Source organism: Lutjanus erythropterus, chromosome 23 (assembly GCF_056507025.1).
Source record: "Lutjanus erythropterus isolate fLutEry1 chromosome 23, fLutEry1.hap2, whole genome shotgun sequence".
Taxonomy (NCBI): Eukaryota; Metazoa; Chordata; class Actinopteri; order Lutjaniformes; family Lutjanidae; genus Lutjanus; species Lutjanus erythropterus.
Genome location: NC_139339.1, coordinates 26824400 through 26851591, shown reverse-complemented (window position 1 = coordinate 26851591; position 27192 = coordinate 26824400). Strand labels below are relative to the sequence as shown.

Sequence of the window (27192 nt, the reverse complement as noted above, 5' to 3'; positions counted from 1 at the left end):
TGTTATGGTGTAAACAAGGAAGTGAGACAGGGGTCCTTAGTGTATAGCTGACCCTTTTTATGCCTGATTAAATCATGTTTTTGTACAAATCTGATGGAGCTGACAGAAATCTGAGACACATTTCACACAAAAGGGCCAACATTTTCATTTTAAAAAATGATTTTAAGACAAAGATGATTATACCTATGTTATCAGTAGACAATGTTACTTTTAGAGTTGAAAGGCTTTTGTTCTTGGAACAAGGGTGTTTTCTGACACAGAGCAAGTTTAGGAATGATGTTCAAAATGTCTGTATGGAGTCAGACATACTCTCAGCTGAAGCTTCTTTTAGCTCTGTCAGATCATCAGGACCTACTTTCTGCTCCTGTCTTTCTTTAAAAACGTCCCTTGAGAGAATATCAGAGTAGAGGAAGATGAACGTCTGCCCTTTCTGTTCACTGTGTAATGAGATGAAATTGGTAATCACTTTTCTCCCAGTTTGACTTTCCTCTCTTTGCCATGTTGAGCCTCTCTTGAGGCCATTTTAATTCCCTCCTCTTTTAAATTTACCTTTGATTGTTTTCAGCTGAGGGCGAGCGGCTGTGACGGGGCAGATGGAAGCAAGAGGGTGGAGATGGAGGAGAGGAACTGATGAGAGATTAAAAAAAAGAGAGAAAGGAGGGGAGAGTTAGTGGGTGATAAGACATGAGCAGTGGAGGAAGAAGAAGGCAAAAGGAAATCAAGAGTGTTGCAGGAAATTGTGTCGTTTACATAATCAATGAAATGCAATCTATGATGGAGGGAGAAATCTTGTTGTTCTGCATCCGCAATCCACACCCTTCATATTCCACATCTTATTACTCTATTAATCATATGACACTCTAATGTAGATTATCAAAGGGATAGTTCACCCCAAAAAGGACAGTGCTGCAGAATCTCCCAAACAATGGAAGTGAATGGTGACCAGTTTTCAAATGCAAAAAACAGGTGGAAAAAAAGTAGATCTACGTTTCCCACTGTGTGATTTGCTCTGCCTCTGGGAGATGGATCTGAATCTGAATGCAGAGAAAAGTCTCCATCACTCTGTCTCCTCTGCTTTCTCTAAACTGTCAGTCACAAGTTTTCCTTTCTCAAAAAATAAAAAATGTAATCCTTCAAAATCCAACAAGACGGGAGAAGATAAACTTGTACAACTAGAAGTTATGTGATTTGACAGGAGCTGTGAAAATCAAACCATGCGACCAAACTGGCAGTGTGTGAGAAGAGCCAGGCTGCATCTGACAGAAACTTCACATGCTGTGATTGACATTACTGGGACAGTAAGAAGTCAGCATGCTGGGAATAAAGTTTAACTTTGCTTCTAGTAATTTAAGTAAACGCAATAAGGAAAGAAAATCAGGAAAAATGAAGGAATAAAATAACTAAATAAATGACATTCAGAAAACTGCAAAAACTAAATATACACTCAAAAAAGTTATTCCTGGCTTTTTATGTAAAGTGTAACTGAAATAAAATGAGAGTCTGTGTACCTGCTTCAGGCGTGTGCACAAGGATCAGGTCTGAGAGGCTACAGTTGACATTTAGGATAAAAACATGCTGTAAACTGTCTTTTTGAGTCAAATGTTAATGTTGTGGCTTACAGACACTTGGATTACACCAGCAGTATGGAGACATTTTGTGGGTTTTTTTGTGGTCTTTTTTTTACACTTTAAAACTGGTCACCATTCACTTCAATTGTACTGGATTTGGCTGCAACGCTGTTTTCCACTGAAGCTCCATGAGTGTTTTATGAACTGGAGATCTTCACCCATCCTCACATCAACACAGGGGGGAGGAGATATTGAGTGAAATTTCACTTTTGGGTGAACTATCACTTTAAACCGTTATCAGACTTTTATTTTGAAAGGGGTCAGTGCTGTGTTCCTTGGTAAAGATAATGAACTGTATCTTTTATATTAAAATGCAGCTTTATTCACTCAGTGCTGTACATCCATGTTGCTTATGTTCTTCTACTTTTGCTGCTACTGTTGTTGCAACTTGTATGCATCATGCATGATTCACTGTAAAACATCAAGTTTTGGAGATTGCCAACAAAATATTAGCCCACAGTGCAACATAGCAATTCATAAAGGATGACCAACAGTAGAAGTGCCCTTTATAACACTGTTGACTATTCCATTATTAGAGATTTGATCATTATTAGGATTTTATAGTGTCTGGCCCACAGCGGCCTGATCAGTTTTTCACGTGGCCCCCCATTAAAAATAATTGTTCTCCCCTGATCTAGAGGTTTTGTCTTATGTAACAAAACAAATTCACCTCGAGTAAGATCTGTGGTTAACACAGAAGAGGCACCACAGTGTTCTGCTCAATGTATTTAATGGTATCTATTGATAACATCTGCTCACATCTGGTTTCTGTTAGGGAATGTTTCCATATCGCCACCCACCAGTGTTACAGGGAAAACAATTGTTCTATTACAGGTCATTGATTGTGCGTTCATTTTGCTGGTTCAACCCTGCAGCTCTGATTCTGACTTCCTGCTGCTGAGGACTGGACTTTAGATTCTCTGCACCCACTTTAGTTTTTGTTTTTCCAGGTGAGCTAGAGGACAAGGTGCTGATGTGAAAGGACAGAAGTTTCTCTCAGCTTTAACTGGTTTCTTCACGTCTTTTGGGAGAAACTGCAGGTGACCTGGTGTTACTACATGTGACAAATCTTGCAAAAATAAGTCTCCTGTCCTCTAGCCTTCTGTCTTAACCTCAGTGATTCTTTGATTCTGCTTGTAAAGTCAGAATCCTGAGATTGAAGTCAGAATAACTGACTTTATTCTCAGAATTCTCAAAAAATCTTCCCAAAAACTGACTCATGCCTTTGTATTCTCAAATTCAGATTATTGTAATGCACTTTATTCTGAATTACTCCAAAAAACTGTTGATCTGCACCAGCTCCCTGTAATGTTTAAGATGAATCTTAAAATTCTCTCTCTTAATGGTTTAGCACCTTCTTACCTGTCGCCTTACCTGTCTGGGTGTGTTCCAAATCACTCCCTCAGCTCATCTGGTGCAGGTGATGCAGCCTTAAGTAGTTTTGCACCAAGGATTTGGATCATGGTGTCTTTGGATATTGGACAAGAAATGTCTGTAGACAATTTTAAGAGAGAGCTCAACACTTATTTTGTGGTTTTTATTTTAATTAAAGATTCCTTTTTCATTTTATCTAGCGTGTTTTGATTTTTGATGATTTTGATATTGCTGTTTTTATTTTATCTATTTTATTTTTATCCTTTCTGACTTTAAAGTCAGGTGACACCTGGCAAATTACTTGAACATGTATAATATTTATAACAAAGTATGAAGTGTATCTTAAAACTTTACAATTTGATGAAATACAAGAGAAATGGTAACCTGACACATCAGATGGTTTGTTCCACAGAACCATCAGGGAGGTCATCTTTAGAAACTGTTTGGAAAAGGGCAAGCACTTAAAAAAAAAACCCTTGGCAGGTGATTGGATGAACCATCTGTCTATCATGTGTAACACAGGCTAACTTCAACCAATCAGAGTCAGGAGAAGAACGAAAACATCTTCTCTCTGCTCTTCTTTCTTCTTCTTCCTCTTCTTTCTTACAAAAAAAATTCACCTCAAGTGGGTATCAGAATAGACACTGCAGTGTTTTTTTCTGTGTAGTGAATACTATTGATAACATCTGCCCACATCTGGTTTCTGTGAGGACATATTTCCATGTAGCCATCTACCACTGTTTGAGGGGACGGAACCGTTTCTGGAACACAAACTCAGTTTTTTTTCCAGATGAACCGGAGGACAAGGTGCTGCTTATGTCAAAAGAGGGACCTTCCTCTTAGCTTTAATTGTTCAAAGTTTCTTCATGTCTTTTGGGAGATATGATCATCAAATACCCTTCTGCTGATCTGCTGTTACTGTGTGTGACACAATCTTGCAAAAAATCTCCTGTCTCTTCTCCTCTATCCATTGTTTTAACCTCATTGATTTTTTTCTGGGGATGTAACTGATTATTTTCATAGATGATTAATACTTGTCTGTCTTAAAATGTCAGAAAATGGTGGAAAATGTCAATCAGCGTTTCCCAAAGCCTAAGATGATGTCCTCAAATGTCTTGTTTTAGTCACAGCCCAGAAATATTCAGTTCAGTGTCAGAGGAGTAAAGAAACCAGAAAATATTCACATTGAAGATTTAAGTTTGTTCATATTAGTTACAAGTTATAAAACCGCAAAGGTTTTGTTAAAATCTGACCCAACTGACCCTTCAGTAAGCCCCGCCCTACCCAAGACTATTCATTCTCAACACGTCAACGCCTAGTTCCCCAGATCCACTTTATTTGAACCAATCAAGTTGCAGGAGAGAACCATGAAGAGCTAACGTTGCGTTACTGATCTCCAGTTGAAAATGATCGCAAAGATCATTTTGTTTGCATGCAAAGATGGAGATTAGAGATACAAGAACTTCTAACTTCATCTGACATTTGAAATTTCACAGAGAACAGTAAGGTGAGGCTAATATTAACATAGCTGGCAAGCTAATGCTTAGCTCACCTTAGCTTAACAGTTAGTTAACTTTGTAAATCAATGACACTGGAATCACCGTTACATTATCACTTGTTTAGGACACAAAACTTGACTTTGGACTTGGGTGCAAAACTGAGAATTCTGACCTTAAACTCAGAATTTAAGCTTTACATTCAGACTTTTGTTTCAGAATCTTGATTTAAATTCTCACTTGAAACTCAAGCTCAAAGTCAGAGTCTCAGATTTACAGCTTCTACAATCAGTTCCTTGAACAATTCAAATAAGATACTTTGAACTGGACAGTGAAATTAAATATAACACTGCTGCTGTATGTGAATGTATCAATACATGCTTTTAACTTTGGAAAATGTCTTCAGAATTAATCATCTTATCTAAAACAAAGTATGTCGTGCATATTAAAACATTACAATTTCATCAAATAGGAGAAATGGTTTATTTTCTGATCAAGGGACTGGGAAAAATTAAATCTTAATATGCCCTACAACAGTAATTAGTCCATTAATGAGGAATCAATAAGAGCACAGACACAGAGCGATGTAGAAAATGACATTATTTATTTACAAATAGATATTTTGCAGAGTGATTCCAAAGTTTCTGTAAAAGATTGTCATACTAAAACACGGTTCTGTCATCTCTAACTTGAATTGTACAACAAGTGTGAAACAGTGAGCAGAAAATACATGCACATATCTGTACGCTCTGTTCCTGTCACCAAAATAGATCTGATTACAAAATATAGTGCTCAATATAAACATCTGTGGAGTTCTGTTTTTCCAGCTGACTCACTATTCATATTTCACAAGTTCTGAAAACACACGTTTGAAATTATTCTTCCTCTGGGTGTTGTGTATTAAAATAACGGAGCTGCTAAAGCTCAGCAAAAATAGACTCTGCAGTCTCTGTCGACGCTGCTCTCTGCATATCGTTACAGATGTGCAGCTTCTGCATCTTCAACAGCAAATACTGACGTGTCATTGTTGGCTGGGAAAAAATATGAAGCGTTTTTTTTTTCTTTCTACAGCAGTAAAGGCAAAACGAGCGTTTCGCCCCGATTATGTCTGAGGCTGAGCCGCTGACAGAGAAGCTCGAGATCAGGCAAAGGCAAACGAAAAAGCATTCTGAGTGACAGACAGCACAGCCTGCAAATTATATGTGGAGAGTGTCTGGGCTGTGTGGTGGAACGATGCATGATCACACATTACTGTTTGGTCTGCAATAATGAGATTAAAGGGAGCTATGTGCCTCTTTTTAAGGATTATACCCTGTATAATATTCCTATTATATCCCTACAGGGACTCAGAACATATCTGGTAGGTTTAGTGACCTAACAGTAATATTAAAGGGATTGTTTGGATTATTTGAGGTGGGGTTATATGAGGTCATATTAGTTGTTATACTGTATTTAGAATATTTTCACCACTTTACATTACTGTCAGACAGCCTTTTCTGATGGGAAGCAGCTGTTATATAAGCCAAATATCGCTCTCTCCAAAGCCACCAAACTCCATTTGCAAAATGCACAATTTTACCTCTCAGAACTTGGAAGTTGCTGGTCTGCCACTGCCTCGATCTGCTAGTTTGTTTGTGTTGTTGTGTGACTTTGGTGTTTTAAAGGGTTAGTTTGGATTCACTGAAGTCACACAACAACACAAACTAACTAAAAGATCGAGGCAGCAGTAGACCAGCGACTCCTGTACTGTCAAGATAAAATAAGCATTTTTGCCAATGGAGTTTGGTTGGTTTGGAGAGAGTGACATTTGGCTTATATAAAGGTGGTCTTCTGTCACACAGCAGGGTAAAGTCACCCACAGCAGTGCAATGCTTAGCTTCCTACAGGAGCTCAACCAAGACTGGGTTTTTGTGGCTGACAAGCCGGCAGCAAATTACCACTAATATTTTTCATTATAAATAAGTAAAAATACATAAATGTAAAAAATCAAAACTATATATATTTATATTAAACTTCAATTAAGGAGAAAGGATCAAATATATCGCACATTCTTGCGAAAGATGAAACTCTCAGCTTTCAAATCTTGTAAAAGGCCACAAAGTTTAGAAATTTATAAAATTAAAGCAAAAACCAAAACATTTAATAAATTATATTATAGTTCATATACATAAATCCTTAAAGAATACATCCCACCAAAAATGGAATTGGAATTAGGCTATTGGTTTTAGTACTTTTTAAATTTAATTTATGTTTTTTGGGTAGGACATGATTTGTCCCAGTTCTTAAGAGTGGGTGGGCTACATGAAATATTGTCTATAAAACTAAAGAAAAGAATTAAAAAAAAAAAAATTCAGTGATAGGCCAGTATCGACCGAGCGATATATCAGTCTCTCTGACTCTACCTCCTACACCAGTATTCCTGCTGCTTCTCCAAACTACTGTAGGAAATACACAACTCTGGATAAGATCCTCATACAACCACACTTCAAGCTTTCCAAACTATCCCTTTAATGTATTCTAATTTCCAAAGCCACTGTTATATTTTGATTCTACAGCGTTATCGTCAGTCACCGCCATTTTTCCATCATAAAACTAGAGGCCAAAGTCCGTGACCACTTTTCACTGGAAGTGGCTCATTTTTCAACACAAACAAAACCACACAGTATCAGAGCAAATTTAAAGATGCTATAATTGCATGTACTGTAAAATCTATGCATAGTGACTTTAAATGGGTTTAAAAATCAGATATGTCATCACTTCTATATGTTCAAATTTAACATTAAGCCAAACCCCAAACCCGTACTTTCAAAGCTAAATAAGAACTATGCTATAGCGAGATTTATGTGGCTTTCTGACTTTCACTAGGGCTCGGTGTATCAGTATAAAAACAAGGGGGATGGATTCAATCTTGAGGCAAGGTGTTATGGAGTATTTTTGTCTAGCTCAGGATGTTTGTAAAACTGAAATGAAACCATGATTTACAGGCAGCGAGTGGAGAAGCTGTGAGAGAACAACGTGGGAGGCAGAGGGGAGTTAAAGTTTAGTGTCACCTCAGGGCTCCTCCTCTCTGCATCAGTCTCCTCTAATGGGGCGTAATCATGTAGAAGCTAAAGCAAAAATAAGTTAGAGTGGATTGGTTTTGCAGTGACTGATGACTGATGTCAGAGAGGCTGGTAAACAGAATGGAGCGCTGCTCAGCAGCTCTGCCCCTCACGCGGCGCTCTGACGCCCTCTGCTGGCAGACTCAGGTAGGTACGGTACAAAAAATTTCCAAGTTCACCACCTGCCAAGAATGATTTTAACCGTCCGAAATGATAAATATACACACACGGCCTGTTTCAGCCACAGAATCTGCTGCTTTACTTGCTCAGTCAGATCACATGGATCCACATAAAGGATTTATTGCTGAAGACCCAAGCAGCCCACGTCTTCTTCACAGTATGAATATAGCTTATAGTGTTTTTGCTGTTTTGAGTTCCTCCTGTCACTTCAGATATCACCAACTGTAAGCTATCAATAACTTCAACAAGTGGAGTCACAGGTTAACGAGTCAGTCATTCAGTCCCATGAAGAATGTCGTCTAGTTCTGCAGTCCGGCTGTCTCACAGCGAGGACACTGGCTGGTTGAGCCAATCAGTCTATCAGCCAAATAAAATGCATTTTACACAGAAAGAAGCCAGTGATGCACCCTGATATCCCCTCTAGAGAACAAAAATATTACAAGATTGCACAGAGGTCCAGTGCAAATAACTATAACTGTAAAATGAAATGTTGGTCATAAATAAAAGTGAAGGAAAACATTTCTTTTTTTACAACTTGAGGGTCTTTTGTCAGTTTTGAAACTTATTTCTAGCTGCTTAAGGCTACTTAAGGCTGCCCCCCCACACTACAGGAGACAGATTTTAAAATCTGGTTGCATCACACACATCAGGAGAAACTTTCTCTTTTCTCTTAAGTCTAATCTTAAACATAAACACACTACAAGATTTGAAGATTCAAGATTATCGCGCCAGAGGAGAGGGCACAATCTAACACGATCTTGCATGATTTCATGTGGAATGTGATGTCACGTGAACAAGTCGCTGAAATAACATAAACACTTTGCAAAGACAAAAAACAAAAGCAGAACCTAAACGAGCCTGGATGAGGAGATGTTTAGGGAGATGCGATCAACACAGCATGTATATTCTTTAGGCAGAACTGGAGGTGAGATTTTAATGGTTTTAATATCTGTCAACAGTAGGGCTTTTACAGACTAGTCAACTAGCAAAAACACTTGTTGACACTGCATCATTGTAGACTAGTCATTTGTCTGTGGTTTTAACAAAGTTTAAGGTATTTAGAAAAGGAAAGATGCCCACTATCCCTGCAAGAAAGCATCTGTATTGTTACTGCAGTCGGACAGAATCTCCTGCTCACACAAGCTTGCTGAGGGTTAGTTCAATCAGCCTCTCAGAGCCAACCAAGGACTCAGCTATTTCATCTGTCCCCAGGCTGGTCCCGCTTAGATTCTTTGCTGACTGTATTTGAGATTTTTATAACAAGAATTGATCACTGTTATTGGGTTAAAAAAAAAAAAAAAAAAGATATATCTTGTGCGACTAGTCAACTGCTTTTTGGGAGCAGTCAATGACGTCAAAGCCCTAGTCAACAGTAGCATGAAAGCTAACATTAGCCACAAGGGATAGATTTACAGTTGCTTGGTAACACCTCTTTTACCTCTGTACCAACCTAATCATCTAGATTTTAGATTGTACAGTGGGTAAAGATTGGATCTGTAAACCTCTCACATTACTGGATAATCTGGTCCGAACATCAGTATCGACCGAGATATGGCCCAGACTTTGCAGAGGGGTGAATCTGGGGAAAATCGTCTTTAAACTCCTGTAGTGTGGGGCCAGCATCAAAAGACATTTAAATGGTCACTTTATAGTCTCAATTTAGATCCTCTGTTCCATGTTTTTCAGTTTAAGTAACTAATGAAGACAACATTTTTTTTAAATTGGTCCAGTATTGAGGGAGACCACTGCATATATCAGATGACCTGCAGTGTAAATCTTATGGGCAACTGTGCAAAACATGTCCATGCAGTGAAGAATAATTTTGACCAGACCAGAGTTGGTGATTGTTGAACAGTGACTGTTTCTGTCAAGTTTGAATGAAGTGTGTTTTATGACGATTACTGTTTCTGGAAATGGAGTCTGGTGGCTTTGGCGAAAGGAATAAATCATCCGTTTCTGCTTAAACAAAAAGGATCTTACTCTTTCTCTGTCAGGATCCCTTCCATAATGTTGCCAGAATAACAATCTGAGCCTGTCAGTGGCCAAATCGAGCACTTTTAGTGGATGCTCAATTGCCCCAAAAGATTACATTGCAGTCTGTCTCACTCAATACTGTATCACTTTCAAACACTGTTGAAAAATATCAAAGTTACCCTTTAATGACAAACTTCATTGCTAAGGTGAGTTTCCTAACACACAAATGGTGCTCAGACAGATCAAGGTGCAAGGGTTTTTTGCCTCACATTCACAGTTATTGGCAGAATGTTTTTCCCAAATCCAGCCAAGTGGTTTAAATAATTTGGTTAAACTATGGATATGTAATATAAGCAGTTTGTTGCTGCCCTATCAGATCTTTTAACTGTAGCAGCTCTGCACCTACCTGTGTTGGTGAGTAAAATATTGGATCAAAGTATTAAAACAAATCCCAGGTTCATAAATAAATGAGTTTCACCCTCAGCATGACAATTGATTCATGTTTTTTCTGGTGAGTTTTTAAACTAAATCTGTATACAGATGTGGACACTATGAGTTTTCCTGGCTTTGTATGGTGAATATACAAGTAGCAGCATGCAATGTAATAGCTGGAGCATTCTTGCCTCTATTTAACGACACCTGAGTGTTGGAGTCTTACTCTCCCCCCAGTTAAAGGCAATATATAACTGAAGCAAGAGAGTGGGAGCAGGAGGCATCAATCTACAGATTTACTGTGTGAGAGACGGCCTAACAAATCATAGAAGCAAATTTTAATAGTGAGTGGTTGAGGGATCCTGTGGGCCAGATGCCCAGAGTGGATATATTGGAATGGAAAAACTATCAACAACTGGCGTAAGAAAAAAAAAAAGTTTAGATGCCATTTTTGAACCTCAAAGTAAAAGATCCTCCAAAAAACAGCTGGTGGTTGACAACATATCACAACATATCTCCAGCTTTAAGACCAAAACATACTCTGTGTAAGGACACAAATGCAGATACTTCAGGCTGCAGAAACTCAAATTCAGGAGTTGCAGTGTTAGAGAATTATGTTGCATAAATCCTAAAGCTCTGGATTACGCTACACAATATGCACGCTGACAGCTGCAAACTTGCATATGGACACCAGAGCCGCACGCCCATTTGTACAAACAAAAATCGGGAGTCTGCATATGCAGATACATTTCACACATGCACAAGAGAAAACAAGATGGCGACCTCCCAAGAAGAGCTCCTTTGTTCATGAACATATCATGAGACAGTGGGCCCCTGGGCTCAGGCATGTATAAGCCCAACTCACCCTTCTTAACGGGGCCAAGACACCCAGACTGAAAGAGAGACGGTGTGGTACTTTTTTCATTTTGGTGGTCTCTTTGTTGTCATTTTCCATCTTTTCGGATCCTTCTTTGTACTCATTTTGTGTCTCAGTAGTCATATCTGTGGTAATTTTGTGATTCTTTGTGGTAGTTTAGAGTCTTTTTGTAATTATGTGTCTCTTGCTTTGATTTTTGTGTCTTTTTGAGATCCTTTTGAATCTCTTGTCTCTCTTTGTAGTTCTGTTTTTCTGTTGTCCCTCTCTCTCCTTGTAGTTGCCATTGTGTTTCGCTGTGTAGTCTTTTTGCATCTTTCTGCTGTCTTTGTGTCTCTGTAGTTGTTTTTTTCTCTGTTGTCCTTTTGCATCTCTGCTGTCTGTCTCTCGTTGTAATTGCTTTGTTTTTCAGTCGTCGTTATGTCTCTCTTTGTAGTTTTGATTCTGTGGTCAAAATGTCTGTCTTTGAAGTCCTTTTCAATTTCTCTGCTGTCTCTCTTTCTGTTATCGTAATATGTCTCTTTGTAGTTTTGTTTCTCTGTTGTCTCCATGTCAATCTTTGTGGTTGTTTTGTTTTTCTGCTGTCATTTTGTTTCTTTTTGTGGTCATTTTCCTTTGTAGTTGTTCTGCTGACTGTACATTAAAAAATATTAACAGTCACTCCTAACAGAGGCTCTGGTCCTGTGGCCCTCTTGGACCCTTTCAGCACCTGGGCCTGTACCCTGTAGGTCCACTCAAAAATCCATTCATGCCTTTGTTGCATTTGGCTAAGAACAAGAAAAAGTCAAAAAATGGTGGGTGCAACAAGAAGACAAAAGATGACTTTGCCTCAACAAGCCAATCATGAGAAATGGTGTGACAGTGTACACCACCACAAACCCTGCTTTCCGCGAGGGTCTGCTAGGGTTCGCATTAAGTCAATTTTTACATTAGAGGGTGCAGACAGTGTGTATGCCCCAAATCTGTTGTCAGCACGTGGCTATATCCACGTGGCAGCGTCACCAATCTTGTAAATCTACTGTGCATGTGTGGACTGGTCCACCAAACAAACTCCGGTAAGTAGTGTAACCAGAACTACACTTTTCTCCTCGTTTGGGAGTATAATCTAGGCTTTACAAGTATGTACAAGTAGTTTTGTGCACTTGCATAGAGTATGCTTCAGGCAGTATTAACAGTGACCCCTCCCCCGTACAAGCTATCCCATCATCCACCATCACCAACAAAGCTACCAGCACTGAAACATGCAGAGGTATATAAATAACCATTAATATATCATACAAAAACACTGACTGGTTCCAGCAGAACATCTCTCTACAAAAGTTCAGGTGTCTGAATTCAAATAAAGAAAAAAATCCAGCTGAAATGTTTCTGTTAAAAACAAGACCAGAACATTAAAAACAACTATGGATCATGTAGATTGTATTCCTGCCACCATTTTGTCTAATGGTGTATTTTTCCTATATCAACACATCCCTAATGTTCCTGTACTCCAGTGCAGCTACAGCAGGGTTATTTGCAATTGAACATCTCTATGAGCCTCTATAGACCAGAATGCAGTGCAGCCATAAGACATGTTGAGTTTGTAGTAGGGGTGTGTCTCACTGTCTTCACAAGAAAGATTTGCAAGACAACCCATTTTGCTGAAAGCAACAATTTCCATGTCTCACTCAGGAGGTGCTCAAAGGCATTAAAGGATAATTCTGCTGTATTACAACTTGGTTCAGTTCAATACAAGCAAACACCCAAAACAGGCTTAAAACCGCCTCTTTTAGATTCAATGGAACCCAACTAGAACTGCCCAAACTCACTGAGCCAATGCAACAAATTACATTTGAAAATAACAAAACCTGAACTTAAGCACCAATCTTTATCCAACAAAATGGTCCCAACCCAACCCCAAACCCTGAAATTGATATTGAGACCCGTCAGAGAGCAAAGGTCTGTTACTCAAGTCTTATTTTCAAACCTCTGACCATCATTTCTATTGGTTAATAGAGGCGAGAAACAGTCAAATGATCAGGTCATGAACAAGCCAATAGTTTTTTCAGGCAGAGGTTATTAGCACCCAAGTGTAAATAGCCAACAATGCTATTAGCACCCAAGGTGGAAGAGCCAAACTGACTATTAATACAAGGGTATAAATAACCTTGAATGGCACAGACAAGTACCCCGGTGTCAGTAGCCAACAACACTATTTGCACTGGGGGTGGAGTAGCCAAAGTTGACTATTTACATAAGGGTGTATGCAACCTAGAATAGCAGAGACAAGTACACGTGTCAGATGCCAACAACACTATTTGCACCAGGGATGGAGTAGCCAATGTGACTATTTACAAAAGGGTGTATATAGCTTAGCACAGCAGAGACAATTACCCAGGTGTCAGTAGCCAATGCTATTTGCACCCATGTTGGAATAGCCAATGTGACTATTCACAAAAGGGTGTGTATAGCCTATTACGGCAGAGACAGGCACCCAGGTGTCAGTAGCCAACGATGCTACTTGCACCTGGTTTGGAATAGTCAATGTGACGATTTACTTGTTGTAGTGTATAGGGTAAATCCCCACATTGGCTATTTACACCCTGGGTGTGTTTAAGCCATTCATCCCCCACTACCTCCTCTCTAGGGTGACTCTGTCTCTCTTCATGGCAAAGTAGGAGGTCGGGTGTAAATAACCAAATAGCTAATGTGTCACTGTTCTCACCCAGGTGCAAACAGACACTCAATTATCAGGTGCAAATAGACACCCATATCAAAACTACTTTGTTTGAGGTCAAACTGACAGCGAGCCCAAACAAAAACTGGACTAATCTTTACAACTAACAGTTTGAGTAATTAATTTTACTGGTCCCCTTTGTTTTCACTTAAAATAAACCTGACTCCTCTGGACGAATGGACTCTCTGAAATAACTCGTCATTTTATTACTACTGATGGAAATTAATGTCAAAATTATGAAAATAAGACCCAAGCTGTAATAAAGCAGAATTATCCTTCAAAAAGGTGAGGCAGGCTGAGTGGAAAATGAGTACACCAGAAATGTACATTATGACGCTTCATCACAAACTGATGAAATCTATCACCGCAAGAGGATCTGAGGAGGAACTGTCCTTCAGTGTTAGAACTCACTAAAACCACACATCAGGGTGGCAGCATAGGCCACACAGTACAGAGGCTGTCCTGAAACCAGACGGTGTTGGGTTCACTCCCAGCAACATGAACCCCCGCCTACTCAAAATGAGTCCCTCTGGGTAAGAGCATCAGCTGATTAACAGATGTATGTCATGTAAATGCACTGACATATCGAGGGTCCATAGACCATAGAAAATAGCTACAGATTTCCCCAACTCTCCATGGCAACTTAGCCGACATGGCTATTAGCGCTGTGGGCCCAAACTGGACCTGACCTGAACTCTAACTTGGCAAAAGAAAAACACCCTCAACTGCTTCATCAGTGGAGAGCAGAGAAGTGTGTGAGAGCAGGGATCAGGAGAGGCAGAGGGAGCTGGGGGAGGAGGCCAGCGTGCAGACTGGTGTGGGGAGGCCATAGTAGGAGGGGTCAGTGAAGGGGAAGAGAAAGAGGAGGAAGAGGAGGACCCCCAGAAGGTAGGAGGAGAGGACGGTTATGCGGTGGGGGTGCTCCAACGCTGTGCTAATGGCGGGGAAACCCATGTAGTTACAGAAGGAGTGGCAGAGCACCGGACCCATCAGGTGACCTGCAACACAGAGGAAGAGGAGACATTAATACTGGACCTTGCCATTGCACTGCAGTGAGGGATTTGTCTCAAACAATTGGGTACAGGATGTTGGGTCCAGTGAATGTTATTTTTAGTTCTGACCTATCTGTGAGAGAAACCAGAGTTAGAAGAGCCTCTGACATAATTTAGATCTGCTGTTTGGGAGCATTATGGGTTTTTAAAGTCCCAATGACATTGCTGAACTTAAGTTGGCCATGTCTCTGGAATCTCAAACATGCTAAACCATTGTCGATGGCATCACCCTAATACATCTATTAGAGGTCACGTGCATTTAGCCGGTCCATGTTAGGCCTGTCCTGTACAAGCTCTACTTGCAGTCGTCTGGGGATTATCCACAGCCCCAGCAGCTGGCATGAGTCTAAAGCCTCATTTGGACTGGATTCACTCCTCTAGTGGTGACATAACCCGTACTGGTCAGTGATTGCCAAGTTTGCCAAGCTGGGGCATGAAACAAGCTGCCTCTTAAACGCTAACAGCAAAAGCAGTGATGATTCTGAACATTTGCCACGTCAAACGTGTTCTCTCACATCCAGGCTCATCTTAGGCCAATTACACAAGGGCTTAGAAACTTTTGTAAGTTTTGCATCATAATGATAATGATGGAGAAGCAGTTGCTGGAGTGAAGATGGAACATACCGCAGCAGCAGGTTGATACTGGGGGTCATCCATGGGAGTTCTTGACAGAGCATCCGGCAATGTATTGTACTTCCCTTTATGGAATTCTACCAACTTCTGGAGGCCCACCCAATCGGTCACCTCTTTAAAGCGTCTGCTTTCCAAGTTATAACTCCATTTCTCCAGGGTCGAGACAACAGCAAGTCATTCTTGCTCTGTCCTTGAGTAACTCCACTCTGCCTGATTCAAAGTAGGGCTGGCGAAGGCAATGAATGGGAGGTTGAAATCCAGATCACCCAGGATTGGCAGAGAAAGCAGGAAGTCCAAATGAACTTGGCTCCTTTCCTCTCCTTTAGGGTTGTTGAGTGGTTTAGCAAGCTGAGACAATCGAAGCAATCAATGAAGTGATGTTCCCATCCAGCCATCCCAAGAAATCTTTTAAGTTCTTTGATATTGTGAGGGACAGGGATGTCCTTTACTACCATTATCTTCTCAGAATTGACTTCTAATCCAGCGGCGGAACCAATATGGCCCAGAAACATGGGTGACATCCAGAAGACCTGCCTCTTTTCCGTGTTCACAGTAAGGTTAGCCTCTCCTAGCTTGTCAAGAACTGTGTGTATGTCACAGCCGTTCTGTTCGGATATATGGGAATAGATGACGATGTCATCCAAATACACTAGACAGTATTTCCCTGTAGGTCACCAAGGACAAGTTCCTTCACCCATAGGCGAAGGAACAGAAAGTAGGCTAGATAGGGCATTCTGAAGTCTGAAGAGCATCACCTTGAATTGGTACAGGCCAAAGAGACAAATTAAAGCATTTTTTCTTGGCTCTTTACGCTCTATATCCATTTGAACTTACTTACATATTAACATTTGTATTGTTTTGTATTTGAGGGCCATCATTTTTACAGTAATAAATATGGCCACCATTTAAGATTACCATTTCTCAAGATAAATGAAAAAATGTACCTCACCATGAAGCCAAATCTCATTTAAAACAGATGTTGACTGATACTTGAGGGTTAATAAATGTGATTTGCTTACCTTTTACAAATTCTTTGGTAATCCATTTGTTGCAAAAACTATCTAATTCAAAGATTGGCACTGACATGCAAAAGATATTAGCAGAAAAATTAGAAGAAAATACAGCGTAGTTGATAAGTGTAGATGTAAATGAAAGCTGCTCACCTGTTCTGATGAAGATGAAGGCAGTGTAGGCCCCAAACACTGCTGTGTAGGAGAACTGGAACACTGTTGAAGACCAGAGGAACATGGTTCATCATCAGCCTCTTCCTACTACTGTATCTGTACCACCTCTGACAGTGATACAGTCACAATGAATGCACCGCACTCCACAGACATCATTAAAGACAGCAGTTCTCACCTGCAGACAGGAAGATCCCCGACAGTGTGCCCTGTCTGAACCTCAGCAGCTCAATCACATGGTGGAAATGAGCTGGAAGAGAAATGAGAACGTTGCTGCTGGATTTACATCAGGAATGTATCTGCTATGACTGCGAACTGATACAAAACAAAATGTAAGAACAAAATAAAAGAGTACCAAAATCAACAAAGAAAGTGCTCTTTTAGTCAATAATGTTTTTCCGAGGTGCAGATTAGCTTCTGGTTGGTTCATCATGTCACATACCAGATGTATCAACTCCATCTGTTTCTTAGCTGCTATCATTTGGCAAGCTTCTCCTCTCCAAGCTTTCTTGGTTATCAGGGTCACAAAACACCATCTAATTTTGTACTGGCTGCCCACAAAGTGATGACACCAGGGCCTTCCTGAATTTTTTTTCTCTAGGTGGTCGCATGTTGCTTTATAGGCTCTCTGTTTATTGGAAAGAACTGAAAGAAAGATGCTGGTGCTCAGACAAAAAAATGCTACATGGACATTGGGTCTTAGTCTATGTCTTTGAGCTCCGTTTTTGGTCTCCACCAGCTCCTGAGAAAAACATCTGATTCCTAGCGGCTAAATACTTCACTACATTCACCAGCTAGTTGCACAGCTAGTGCAAAGTGGATTTCTTCACCAAAAACACCTGCCTGCTGCTGGAAACAAGGTTGATGAGAGTGGTGAGACCGAACCAAAATAATAACGTGACTAAGAAGCTCTGTAGAGCTTAAGGTTAACTAATCAGATAACACCTTTAGTATTACGCAGCCATTTAATCCAGAGGTCATCAATGCTTTTCAGGCCAGACCCCTTAAATGATAGAGAAATGGAGCAAGGACCCTCTATTGCTTGTATTGCATTGAATATTTTTGCATCTTCTCTTCTTACCTGTAGAGGCTAAGACAGCAGCAGTTGTAATGTGGCTAATGTTAGCTGTGTTAGCCTTACACTCTGCACTTTCAGTGGTGGTTTCTGAGGTGAAGTGTATGTCAGCAGGGTTGGGCACCATCCTCTGTTGGTGCTTTCGAGAAGCTATTCACGTTAAATCAATCTGTGCCAAATTTCAATACCTGACAGCGATATTACAGCAAGCAGCGGCTTGTTTAAGTCACAGCAACGTTAGCGTACGATCCCAAGTGGTAACTATATATGTCTAAAATTGTAGGGTGTGGACAGGAAATTGAAGCTCCTGTTGACTTATGTGAGGTGTCAATCAAAAGGTCAGAATGCAGCTGGCATTCTGATACCAAATTATTGCTAATATTTATGTGCTAACTCACGTTATGATGGGAAAAAAGTGGAAGATCATGATATTTGAAATGATGCACTCACAGTTTGTGGGTATTTATCAATGCAACAGTGTGTTCTGAACTAAATATTTTACTGGATTTGACTGACTGGAGCGTTTCCCAACCCTGGTCCTCAGGGCCCGCTGCCCTGCATGTTTTAGATGTTTCTCTGCTCCAACACACCTGATTCAAATGGAAACGCTAGACTGGACCTTTGCAAAGGCCGTTTTTGTCAAAGTTTTATCAATCAGTGAAGCAAAATGAGGCTTCAAGGGGCGAGCTGCCTAAATTTTGTAATTGTTTGTTCATGGCATTGATTGTATTTTGAAATGGTTTGCATCAACTTAAACACAAGAATCTTAGCTTTCAAAAGATATGTCGCACACATGCACACTTTTAAACATAGCTGTTTTGTACTTAATGGTCCATGTATCATGGGAATACACTCCTCAGGCAGGCTGTCTAGGGGGGATATGAAAATGTATCATGCCTTGGAATAGTACAGCAAGGATTTTAAAATAGTGGTAAAAATAACACGGGAATGGTCATTGATTTTCATCAAATAAAACAGATGCTAATTTGTGACTAACTTCAGTTTAATTCCATTGTGGATTCACTTAAAACACAAAGTAATATCATAAATATACTTCAGTCTCTCCTGAGATTTTTAAGCCTGGAGCCAAAGTGTGACACTGGCAGAACTCACCCACACCAAAGAAGAGGGGGCAGGTGAAGATGGCAGTTGAAGGACCGGCACAGGGCACCAACATGGGCAGCATGCAGGCCCTGAACACCAGCTCCTCTGTCAACGGTGCCACCACCTGATTCCTCAACCAGCGCATGTCGCTGAAACACAACATCCAGAACCACGGGTCTGCAGAAAGGCAAAGACAGGGTAGAGGTCATTTCAGAACGCACTTTATCACAGAAAGTATTTTCCTGCAGCAGATATTTCCAAAAATCCAGCATGTTCTCACCAAAAGCCACCCGGATCCCGTCCATGAAGCTCCAGGGACAGTCCATAGCCAACTGCATGAGGGGGCCCAGAAACAGGACCTGCAGCATAGGACAGGTTTTAACCTGAGGGGGTTGGATTTGACTGAGAGGGAAACAGCTTATTAAAGTATCTTATCATTCTTGACAAAAAGGTGATCAAAGAAACAGATGATGTATTTCATAATGCACAGTAGAGGGTGACACGGAAGTGGATTTTTACTCCTGTGTGACCCTGACAAAAACATTCCTGTCCTGTCTCATTCCCATGTCAGAGAAAAACAGAATTCCTGTTCCTGTTCCGAGTTTTTATATATAAAAACCTGACCAATTGTTATTATGATTCCTGCTCCCGTTGACTTTTTTCCTGTCCTGTCCCACACCCATGATGAATAGTGAAGCTGACTCCCAGCAACATCCCAGTAACATTCCCAAAGAAATGCACACCGGTGCACGTCTCAACAATTAAACAGCAATCAGCAATTTCAGTCACTGACATCCACAAACATCCGTCCACTGTGTTTCAAAGTGCTGTGGAAGCGTCAAAGAGTAGCTGCAGGGCTCAACAATGAGCTTGCCTCGGGGAAGTAAGATACCATGTCGAGCAAGTAAATCTGGTGTCTCACTTATCTGATGGGGCAAGTTATGAAGGAGATTTACCTATAAAAGCAGCAATATTTCATGCTGAATGGAAGAAAACTGCCATTTTCAGCCTCTCAAATATGGAGTTTTCCCGCACCTCTTAGTTTGTTATGTTGAACTAGGGCTGCAACTAACAATTTTTTTTCATTGTCGATTATTTTCTAGATTGATCGATTAGTTGTTTGGTTTATAAAATGTCAGAAAATAAGGGGTGGGAGTGAGTTATAACTGGGTTTGTTCAATATCAATAAAGAGACTGAAAAAGAAAAGTCAGACAACAGTGAAAAAGCTCAAGATGACGTCCTCAAATATCTTGTTTTGCCTATAATCCAAAGAAATTCAGTAAAGAAACCAGAAAATTTAGGATTTAGGACATTTAGGAGGGCTTTTTCTTAAAAATAAATTACATCAATTGATTAACTAATTATCAAAATAGTTGAGGATTAACATAATAATTAATTACTAATCAATTAATCACTGCAGTTCTATATTAAACTGATTATCTTTGGGTTTTAGACTGACAAAAAACAGACATCAGTGTCTGTTTAGAAAAACTGGGATGGACATTTTTTCATTATTTTCTGACATTTTATAGATGTTGCAGCCCTAGATTAAACACAACAAATAATTTAATCATTTGTTGTAATTTTTTTCTTTAATAACAACTAATAAAACAATTTGTACAGGGGCAGGTAAACACTGACTTTCAGCAAGTAGAATTCTGCTCCACTTTGGGGGCAAGAGAAAAAAACATAAAGGTTGAACCCTGAATGTGAATATATTTGGATGCAGAGCTCTGCAGGGGCTTGATAAATATATACAGTATATTGACACGTTGATGCATTTTATTTTGTAGCCTGAACATGGTCTTAAATTTAAAAGTGTACATATACATATCTTCTTTTTACTCTTATTTAAGTAGATTTTTGTAATATTGCTCTTACTTCACAGTAAGATAGGCACTTCAGTTAAAGTGGCACTTAGCTTCAGTTCAGCCAATATGATCATAATCATGGCAGATCAGTTTCTTACCATGGTGAGCAGCAGAGGGAGTATGATGGCAGGAATCAGGCCCTCAAATCTCATCCCCATGAGAGCCAGTAATGATGAACCAGTCTGACACACAAACGAGACAAAAGCCTTTCTGTTAACACAACAGCCAATGTGACAGACAGCAACATGACAGCATTTATACAACCTAATAAACCTCAGGTGTTGGAACAGAGTGGTTTCTGGGTCGCAGACTCACCCTGACTCCTGTGAACTCCCTCCATGCCCACACAAAGAGAGGAGACAGGCCGGACACGATGAGGACGCTGGTGAAGCGTCTCTTTATCACAGTGGGGTGATCCCTGAGAACAGAGTGTGCAGTGGAGACAGGAACATGATCAGGAGGCTGCCACAGCAAGCCGAGCATCAACATGACTTCAAACAGTCAAATACTTTACCAGCCCTGACATGCTTTTGTTTATATCCCAGGAATAGATGAGCACTGTCCCCACGGACCACAGAGCCCCTAATTTTGGTGGCCAGTTTACATTTTCGGTGGCCCAAAAGTAAGCTTATGCAAAAACAATGCAGAAAAGGCAATTTAACACACCCTTCCTTAACAGTGACATGAACTGTGGTTCAGATGAAACACGAGTTTGACTTTTCAGTCACTTGACTAGTTGGATGTGTCATATTCTAGCCACTGTAACTCCTGCTTTCATGCACTCCTGCATTTTTGTTGCCTTTTTGTTTTTTCATAGTCCACCTATGTGTATCTGGTTCTTCTGCAAAGGCCAAAAAGCACTAAAAGCATCTGACACTCACATTCTGAAGCACATCCATTGTTCTAAATGGCAGAACACGCACTAAAAGCATCTTGACACATGTCAAACTGCCTTGACACTCCCACTCTGAACTTGTTTCGATTTTGGAGTGCAATCGAGTTTTTTTCTGCAGCCGTAGTACATGTTTGAGCAAAGTTAAATGGAATAAAAAAGGCATGAGCCTGCAGCACCAACTGAAACCAGGTAAAAGAAAAAACGTGGAACTGCTGCAGAGACGGAGGGAGGGAGAGGGAGTGTGAATATGGACAGATGTGTCGACGTGATATAAAAACTTTTTACCATCACAAATCATCATGTTACTGTACAGTTCTGTTACTCCAAGTCTGATTTGTGTTCTTTTAAGTACTTTATTACTCCATAACGTTTATTAATAGTTGCAAGAGAGGAGAGAAAGGCAGCAGAGAGGAGGGTGTGTGTCGACGTGATATAAAACTTTTGTTGATCGTGAATTCTGATGTTACTGTACAGTTCTGTGGTTTATACACTGCAGATTAGAGGGAAGTTTCTCAGTGAGATACAGGAAGATGTTCGCTGCCTCCAGGAAACATCTGTACTGCACTGCATCATTGGAAACCATGATGGACTGAACTGTCCAGATGCTGTCTCTCCCTCATCATCTCCTCTGTGTGTTGGTCTACATCATCCTGCTGCCTTAATGCAAACACATGAATATCATCCACCATTTAGTCATGATACAGACTGACCTGAATAAAAGTGAGGATTTTTTCCCCTCAGAGGACAATATTTTATTAAAGAGATACACTATTAATAATAATAAAAATTAGGGAAGTGCACGAGTAGTCAGCTACATGATTGAACGTCACCACCCTCGCTAGTCGGCACCAGAAATACTAGTCACTTAAACTATTTAGCAATATTTTATTCATGCATATGCACAGGTTTAGCTTTTAGGACAGTGTTTTGTGGACTAACAAAATAAACCCAACCCTCAATCAGCACGAGGGTGAGTAGATAATGACTGAATTTTCATTTTTGGAGGAACCATCCCCTTAAGGATCTTTCCAGCAGTTTGAGTAGGCTTCTTAAACCCAGACTTCAGTAGCCCTGACGTATCGGTAGCTAGCTGGAAATGTGTACTGTTTTTGTAAAAAGTTTAACACAGAGACGCAAAGGAATCTAGATGTATAACTGTAATGTTGTGTTGGTGAAGACTCACAGTATGAAGATAAAACTTGGTGGTCATGGAGCAACTTTTCGTAACCATGGTTAATGTTAAACTCTGTATGCAAGATGTCACAGCAAAATTAAATATCTTGTAGTTTTAAGCTTTTAATTCTCAATCCATCATATAAGCGAGTGCTTAGCACTTCTGCTAACCAATTTCCTAAAGGAAACCCTGAAAACGTTTAGTAAGTTAGTTATTATTGTGCTTTTATTGCGCTGACCTTTGATAAGACGTCGGCGTTGCTGCTATGTTTCCAAGATCAAGATCTCAGTGTGTATCTCAGGGTTATATTCAAAGGTTTATGATTTATATGGAGTGAAAAAAATGTTTTTGTTTAACTCCCTCCATGTAGAGCATAACTGTTTGAATATAACACCATTCACTAAGGTCGGTTGACAAAAACAGCAGCCCCCTTGTTTACATGGATTTATTCACAGGTCAGTCTTGATCTAGGCATCATGGCGGAGAACAAACAAACAAAAAATAATAACCCCAGGTGATCAGTAATAAAGACAATGTATCTGTTTATGTCTACGTTTACACCAATGAGCACACTGTGACATCACTGGAAGCAAGAAGAACAACAGATTTTACAGCAGGAGAACTCAGCTTTCTCAGTCGACATAGCAGCACTGGTTCAATTAACTACATATACCAGCAACACTGACTGGACAGCAACATGGAAAAAGTGGGGAATTTACCTTTAAATGCTACATTACGGACCACAGCGGCGCTAATAGTGTCTCTACAAATAGCAGCTGCTCAGGGAGAACATGTGCACCAATTATGATCTCTATAATATCTATAATGTTTGTGATTTAAATGTTGAAGCACACTGAGTCTTTAGTTTCATAGTCCTGCACAGGGAGGTAAATAGTGTATGAATGGACATAGTACACGTAGTAAAGAGCAGGACAACTTCACTGCGCGTGTCTCACCTGGGCAGGTCACTCCTCCACACGTACAGACTGCCGACATAAGAGCAGGCCAGCAGCAGACAGGACAGCACTGACACCCAGCACAGACCATCTGGAGGGACGAAGTCGCCATTGCTGTGTTTCATGTCTCCTGTCAGCAGGTTTGCTGATAAATCCTCCTCGTCCACCATGACGACCACCGGCTGACACTGAAGCAGAGAACCGCAGAGCCCCGGGCCGGCTGCTGGACCATCTAACACCGACACACATGCACCAACATGAGCGCTGAAGCTGTCACTTTCCTCCTTCCTAAACGTTAGCTAACGCTGCTAGCTGGAGGGCTAGCTTCTGCGGCGCTCTAAATCAACGTCATCATATGTCGCCCACTCCCCGGCCTTCTTCTTCGCGGTTTTACGTGTGCTCGTTCTCCCACTACCGCCATCTTGTGGAGGTAATTATGTCCGTCATTTTTCATGTTTTTGACTGTATATATATAGATATATGAGCCATTCTACAGAACAGCTTCAAAGTCAGAGTGTTAAACATCCTAAAATAGAAGAATATTTTCCCCACAACTTTGTGTTTGTGTATAAATATAAAATATATCATCTAAGGCACACATTTCTAGTCATTGTACAGTTAATTCACATTTGGAAATTTCAGACAGTTTCAGAATATTTTTCCTTTCCTTAAATTTGTCACTACCGAAACACAAAAATAAATTTCATAATAAGAAGGCTTATATAGACTTGAAGTTTGTTTAAATTACATTTAAAAGGAAATCTTTTTTTTTTTTAATGTTTTAACAGTTTAAGGTTAAGGAATACAAAATATAATTTTAACACATTTTCCTGTGTAACTTTTAAGAGTCATTGTATTTTGAATCCTTTTTTTGTTGTTAAGGGTTCATTAGTTTTAATATTCACCGAACCAAAATTACAATAACATCTTTGATAATTTGATATATTTTATTTTTGACTGTTTCAGTTTTAGAAAAGTTATGTTTCAGCTGGTAATCAGAAAATGTCCCATTACAGAATTTTGAATGACAGAGATTATACTAAAATAATTTTTCACTGATGGGCTAAACATTGTGTTTATTTCCCCCAAATAGAGGATCACCTGTTCCCTTTTGTCACAACAGTCAACAGTCACAACTGTCATTGTCATTGTTTCACTTGTGATTGTTTCAGTAGTGACAAATTTAGATCATTTTGAGCTCATCTCAAACATGCTAGTCAGCACATGGTTGTTAACACAGTTCTGAACAACTGTACACACAACAAAAAATAATAACAAACAAGAAAAACGTTCTTAATTGCAGAAGAAGTGTAACTGATATCTAAATAGATGAAGCAGCTGTGCCGTTTATTTGTAAGATTTCAGAAGGATTGACATGGACTCTGCAAGTTCTTAGTATAGGGGGATATTGCAATGTACAAAATAGAGTCAGGTGACTGAAAATGATCTTAGTGACATTGGTAGTGACATTCCTTAAAGGTGCAGTTCACCCAAAAATGGAAATTCAGTCATCTACTCCCCCTCATGCTGACTGAAGGTCGGGTTTATTTTGTTCGTCCACAAAATACTGCTGGAGTTTAACAGGAAAACAGTGTTGCTGAATCTACCAAACAGTGGAAGTAAATGGTGACCAGTTTTAAAACGTAAAAAACAACAGCTGCAACGGTGTTTTCCTGTGAAACTCCAGCAGTGTTTTGTGGACTAAAAAACCTAAACCTGATCTTCAATCAGTATGAGAGGGAGTAGATAATGACTGAGTTTTCATTTTGTGGTGAGCAGTTCCTTTAAAGTTACATCCTGGGAGGGACACATACAAGGGATGTGTCTAAAATCAGTGTCTGCCCATCGCCTTAAAAAGTTTCCATAGTGGCAAGAAAACAAGTACAGACATTTTGTTGATAAAGATTCATGATTTACAAAGAAAATACAAAATTTATTTCTTTCAGCTTCACTTTGAAAAACATCCAAAAGATCTTTTTTTTAAAAAAAAAAACAATGTAATGAAATACAAAAATCATTTTATTATTATCTTCTTGAGTTGAAGTTTAGGACTTAGGGTCCGGGACAGACACATCCCAATTCAAAGTCCACTACAAATGTTGATTTTATACAAATTAAAATTACTACTATTGCAACTACTGTTTTGGATTTCAGTAATTAAAAGGAGCATCTTCTAAGATTTGCAGACTTAAATGTATTTTAAATTTGTTTTATTGTTGTTTGCACCGATTCGGTAGCATGGCCCATGTATTAAATTATCTTTATTTACATTTTCTGACTCAAGTCCTTTGTCAGGCTTGTTCCATGATCTCTGTTCAAACAAACACTGTCTGGTTTGCTCAGTCTACCTCCACTGTTCTCCTAAAGTCTCCTAAAACAGAAAATTAGTTTGTCATCCCTGACCTTTTTCAGAGCAGCCATCTTGATAGTAAATAGTAACGTAAACACAGGTTTCACCAGTTATACTAATTTCAGACCATTTAGGAGCACAAAACATTTCCAGTGAGTTAACATGCACAGAGACCCTTTTCAACACTGATGTACACGTCTGAGTAATTATTACTTTTACACTATTAGACTTGAGGTAGCAAACATCTGTCTGCATGCCTGCTTTTTAAACATTTGAGCTGACATGGAATAAAAATAGTTCTGAATATAATCAAGTGTTATGAGTTGGTGTTGAATTCAGTGTGTGTGATCTGACAACCAGCACGTGTTTTAGTGAGAAATCTTCCTTTCATTTTCTTCATTTGCCTTTCATTGCCACTGTCTTCTCCCACTAAAATAGCACAGCTACACAGTGGAGGCTGGTAACAAGTTGAGGCGACAAAATCCAAAATGTTAAGTTTGTACAGAAATACAGTTTGTCTTTATGGATTATACTGAAACCGAATCGACAAGAAAATTGTTGACATATTATGCCTTTTATCTTGTGTTTCTAGAGTAATGAGTTTTTCCTGACAAATTGCAAGGAATTGTTAATAAGTTATATTTCTTCAGTGTAGTTTGGTGTAATACTTTCCCCAGCGTGCAGTGAGCTGTTGGTAACTCAAACTGTTAATATGTTTATTTTTTAAATATTTTGTCACGTTAGCCGCTGAAGCGCCTATGCCTTTGTGTTTTCATACCGGGATGAGGACCTCAACAGCAGATCTTACTAGTTCTTTCTCTTCCTGACTGATAAAAGGAGCAGGAGTGGCTGGATAAAACATTTCAGCTAAGAAAATATTATAAAAGATGGTGTAAACTGTGCAAGAAGGGTGATGTAGATTACTGCTAGATTACAAGCTGGATGTCAAAAGGTTTAATGTCTTACATTCAGTATGGTTTAAAAAAAAACCCAAATAATTCTAACCCTAGTAAATGACCAGTAAAGGATTCCAGTTTTTAGAAACACATACAATTACATACAATTTTACAAAAGAAGATAAACGTATGAAATTTTTCTTAATCCCTATAAACCATATCATTCAAA

At 39.6% G+C, this 27192-nt stretch overlaps 2 protein-coding genes across 3 annotated transcripts in view; one reads left to right on the top strand and one right to left on the bottom strand.

Annotated features, from left to right (window-relative positions):
- Positions 1-282: 282 nt before the first annotated feature.
- On the bottom strand, positions 283-23887 carry rce1a (Ras converting CAAX endopeptidase 1a). Of its 2 annotated transcripts, XM_084712538.1 has the most exons (9): positions 23718-23887; positions 21008-21110; positions 20791-20874; positions 19101-19179; positions 18830-18997; positions 16820-16891; positions 16624-16686; positions 550-627; positions 283-437 (listed from the first exon to the last, which is right to left on the bottom strand). In XM_084712538.1, exons 1-9 carry the CDS (start codon positions 23885-23887, stop codon positions 352-354), a joined length of 903 nt encoding a protein of 300 aa, XP_084568664.1. In that variant the 3' UTR covers positions 283-351. The 2 variants fall into 2 exon arrangements, with proteins under 2 accessions (XP_084568664.1, XP_084568663.1); XM_084712537.1 differs by lacking the exons at positions 283-437; positions 550-627 and adding an exon at positions 12742-14773.
- A 131-nt stretch (positions 23888-24018) lies between these two features.
- Positions 24019-27192, top strand: part of peli3 (pellino E3 ubiquitin protein ligase family member 3) — a 58233-nt gene continuing 55059 nt past the window's right edge. The window contains exon 1 of the mRNA XM_084712536.1: positions 24019-24147. The gene's annotated coding sequence lies outside the window, so the exon portion shown is untranslated. The remainder of the gene's footprint in view (positions 24148-27192) is intronic.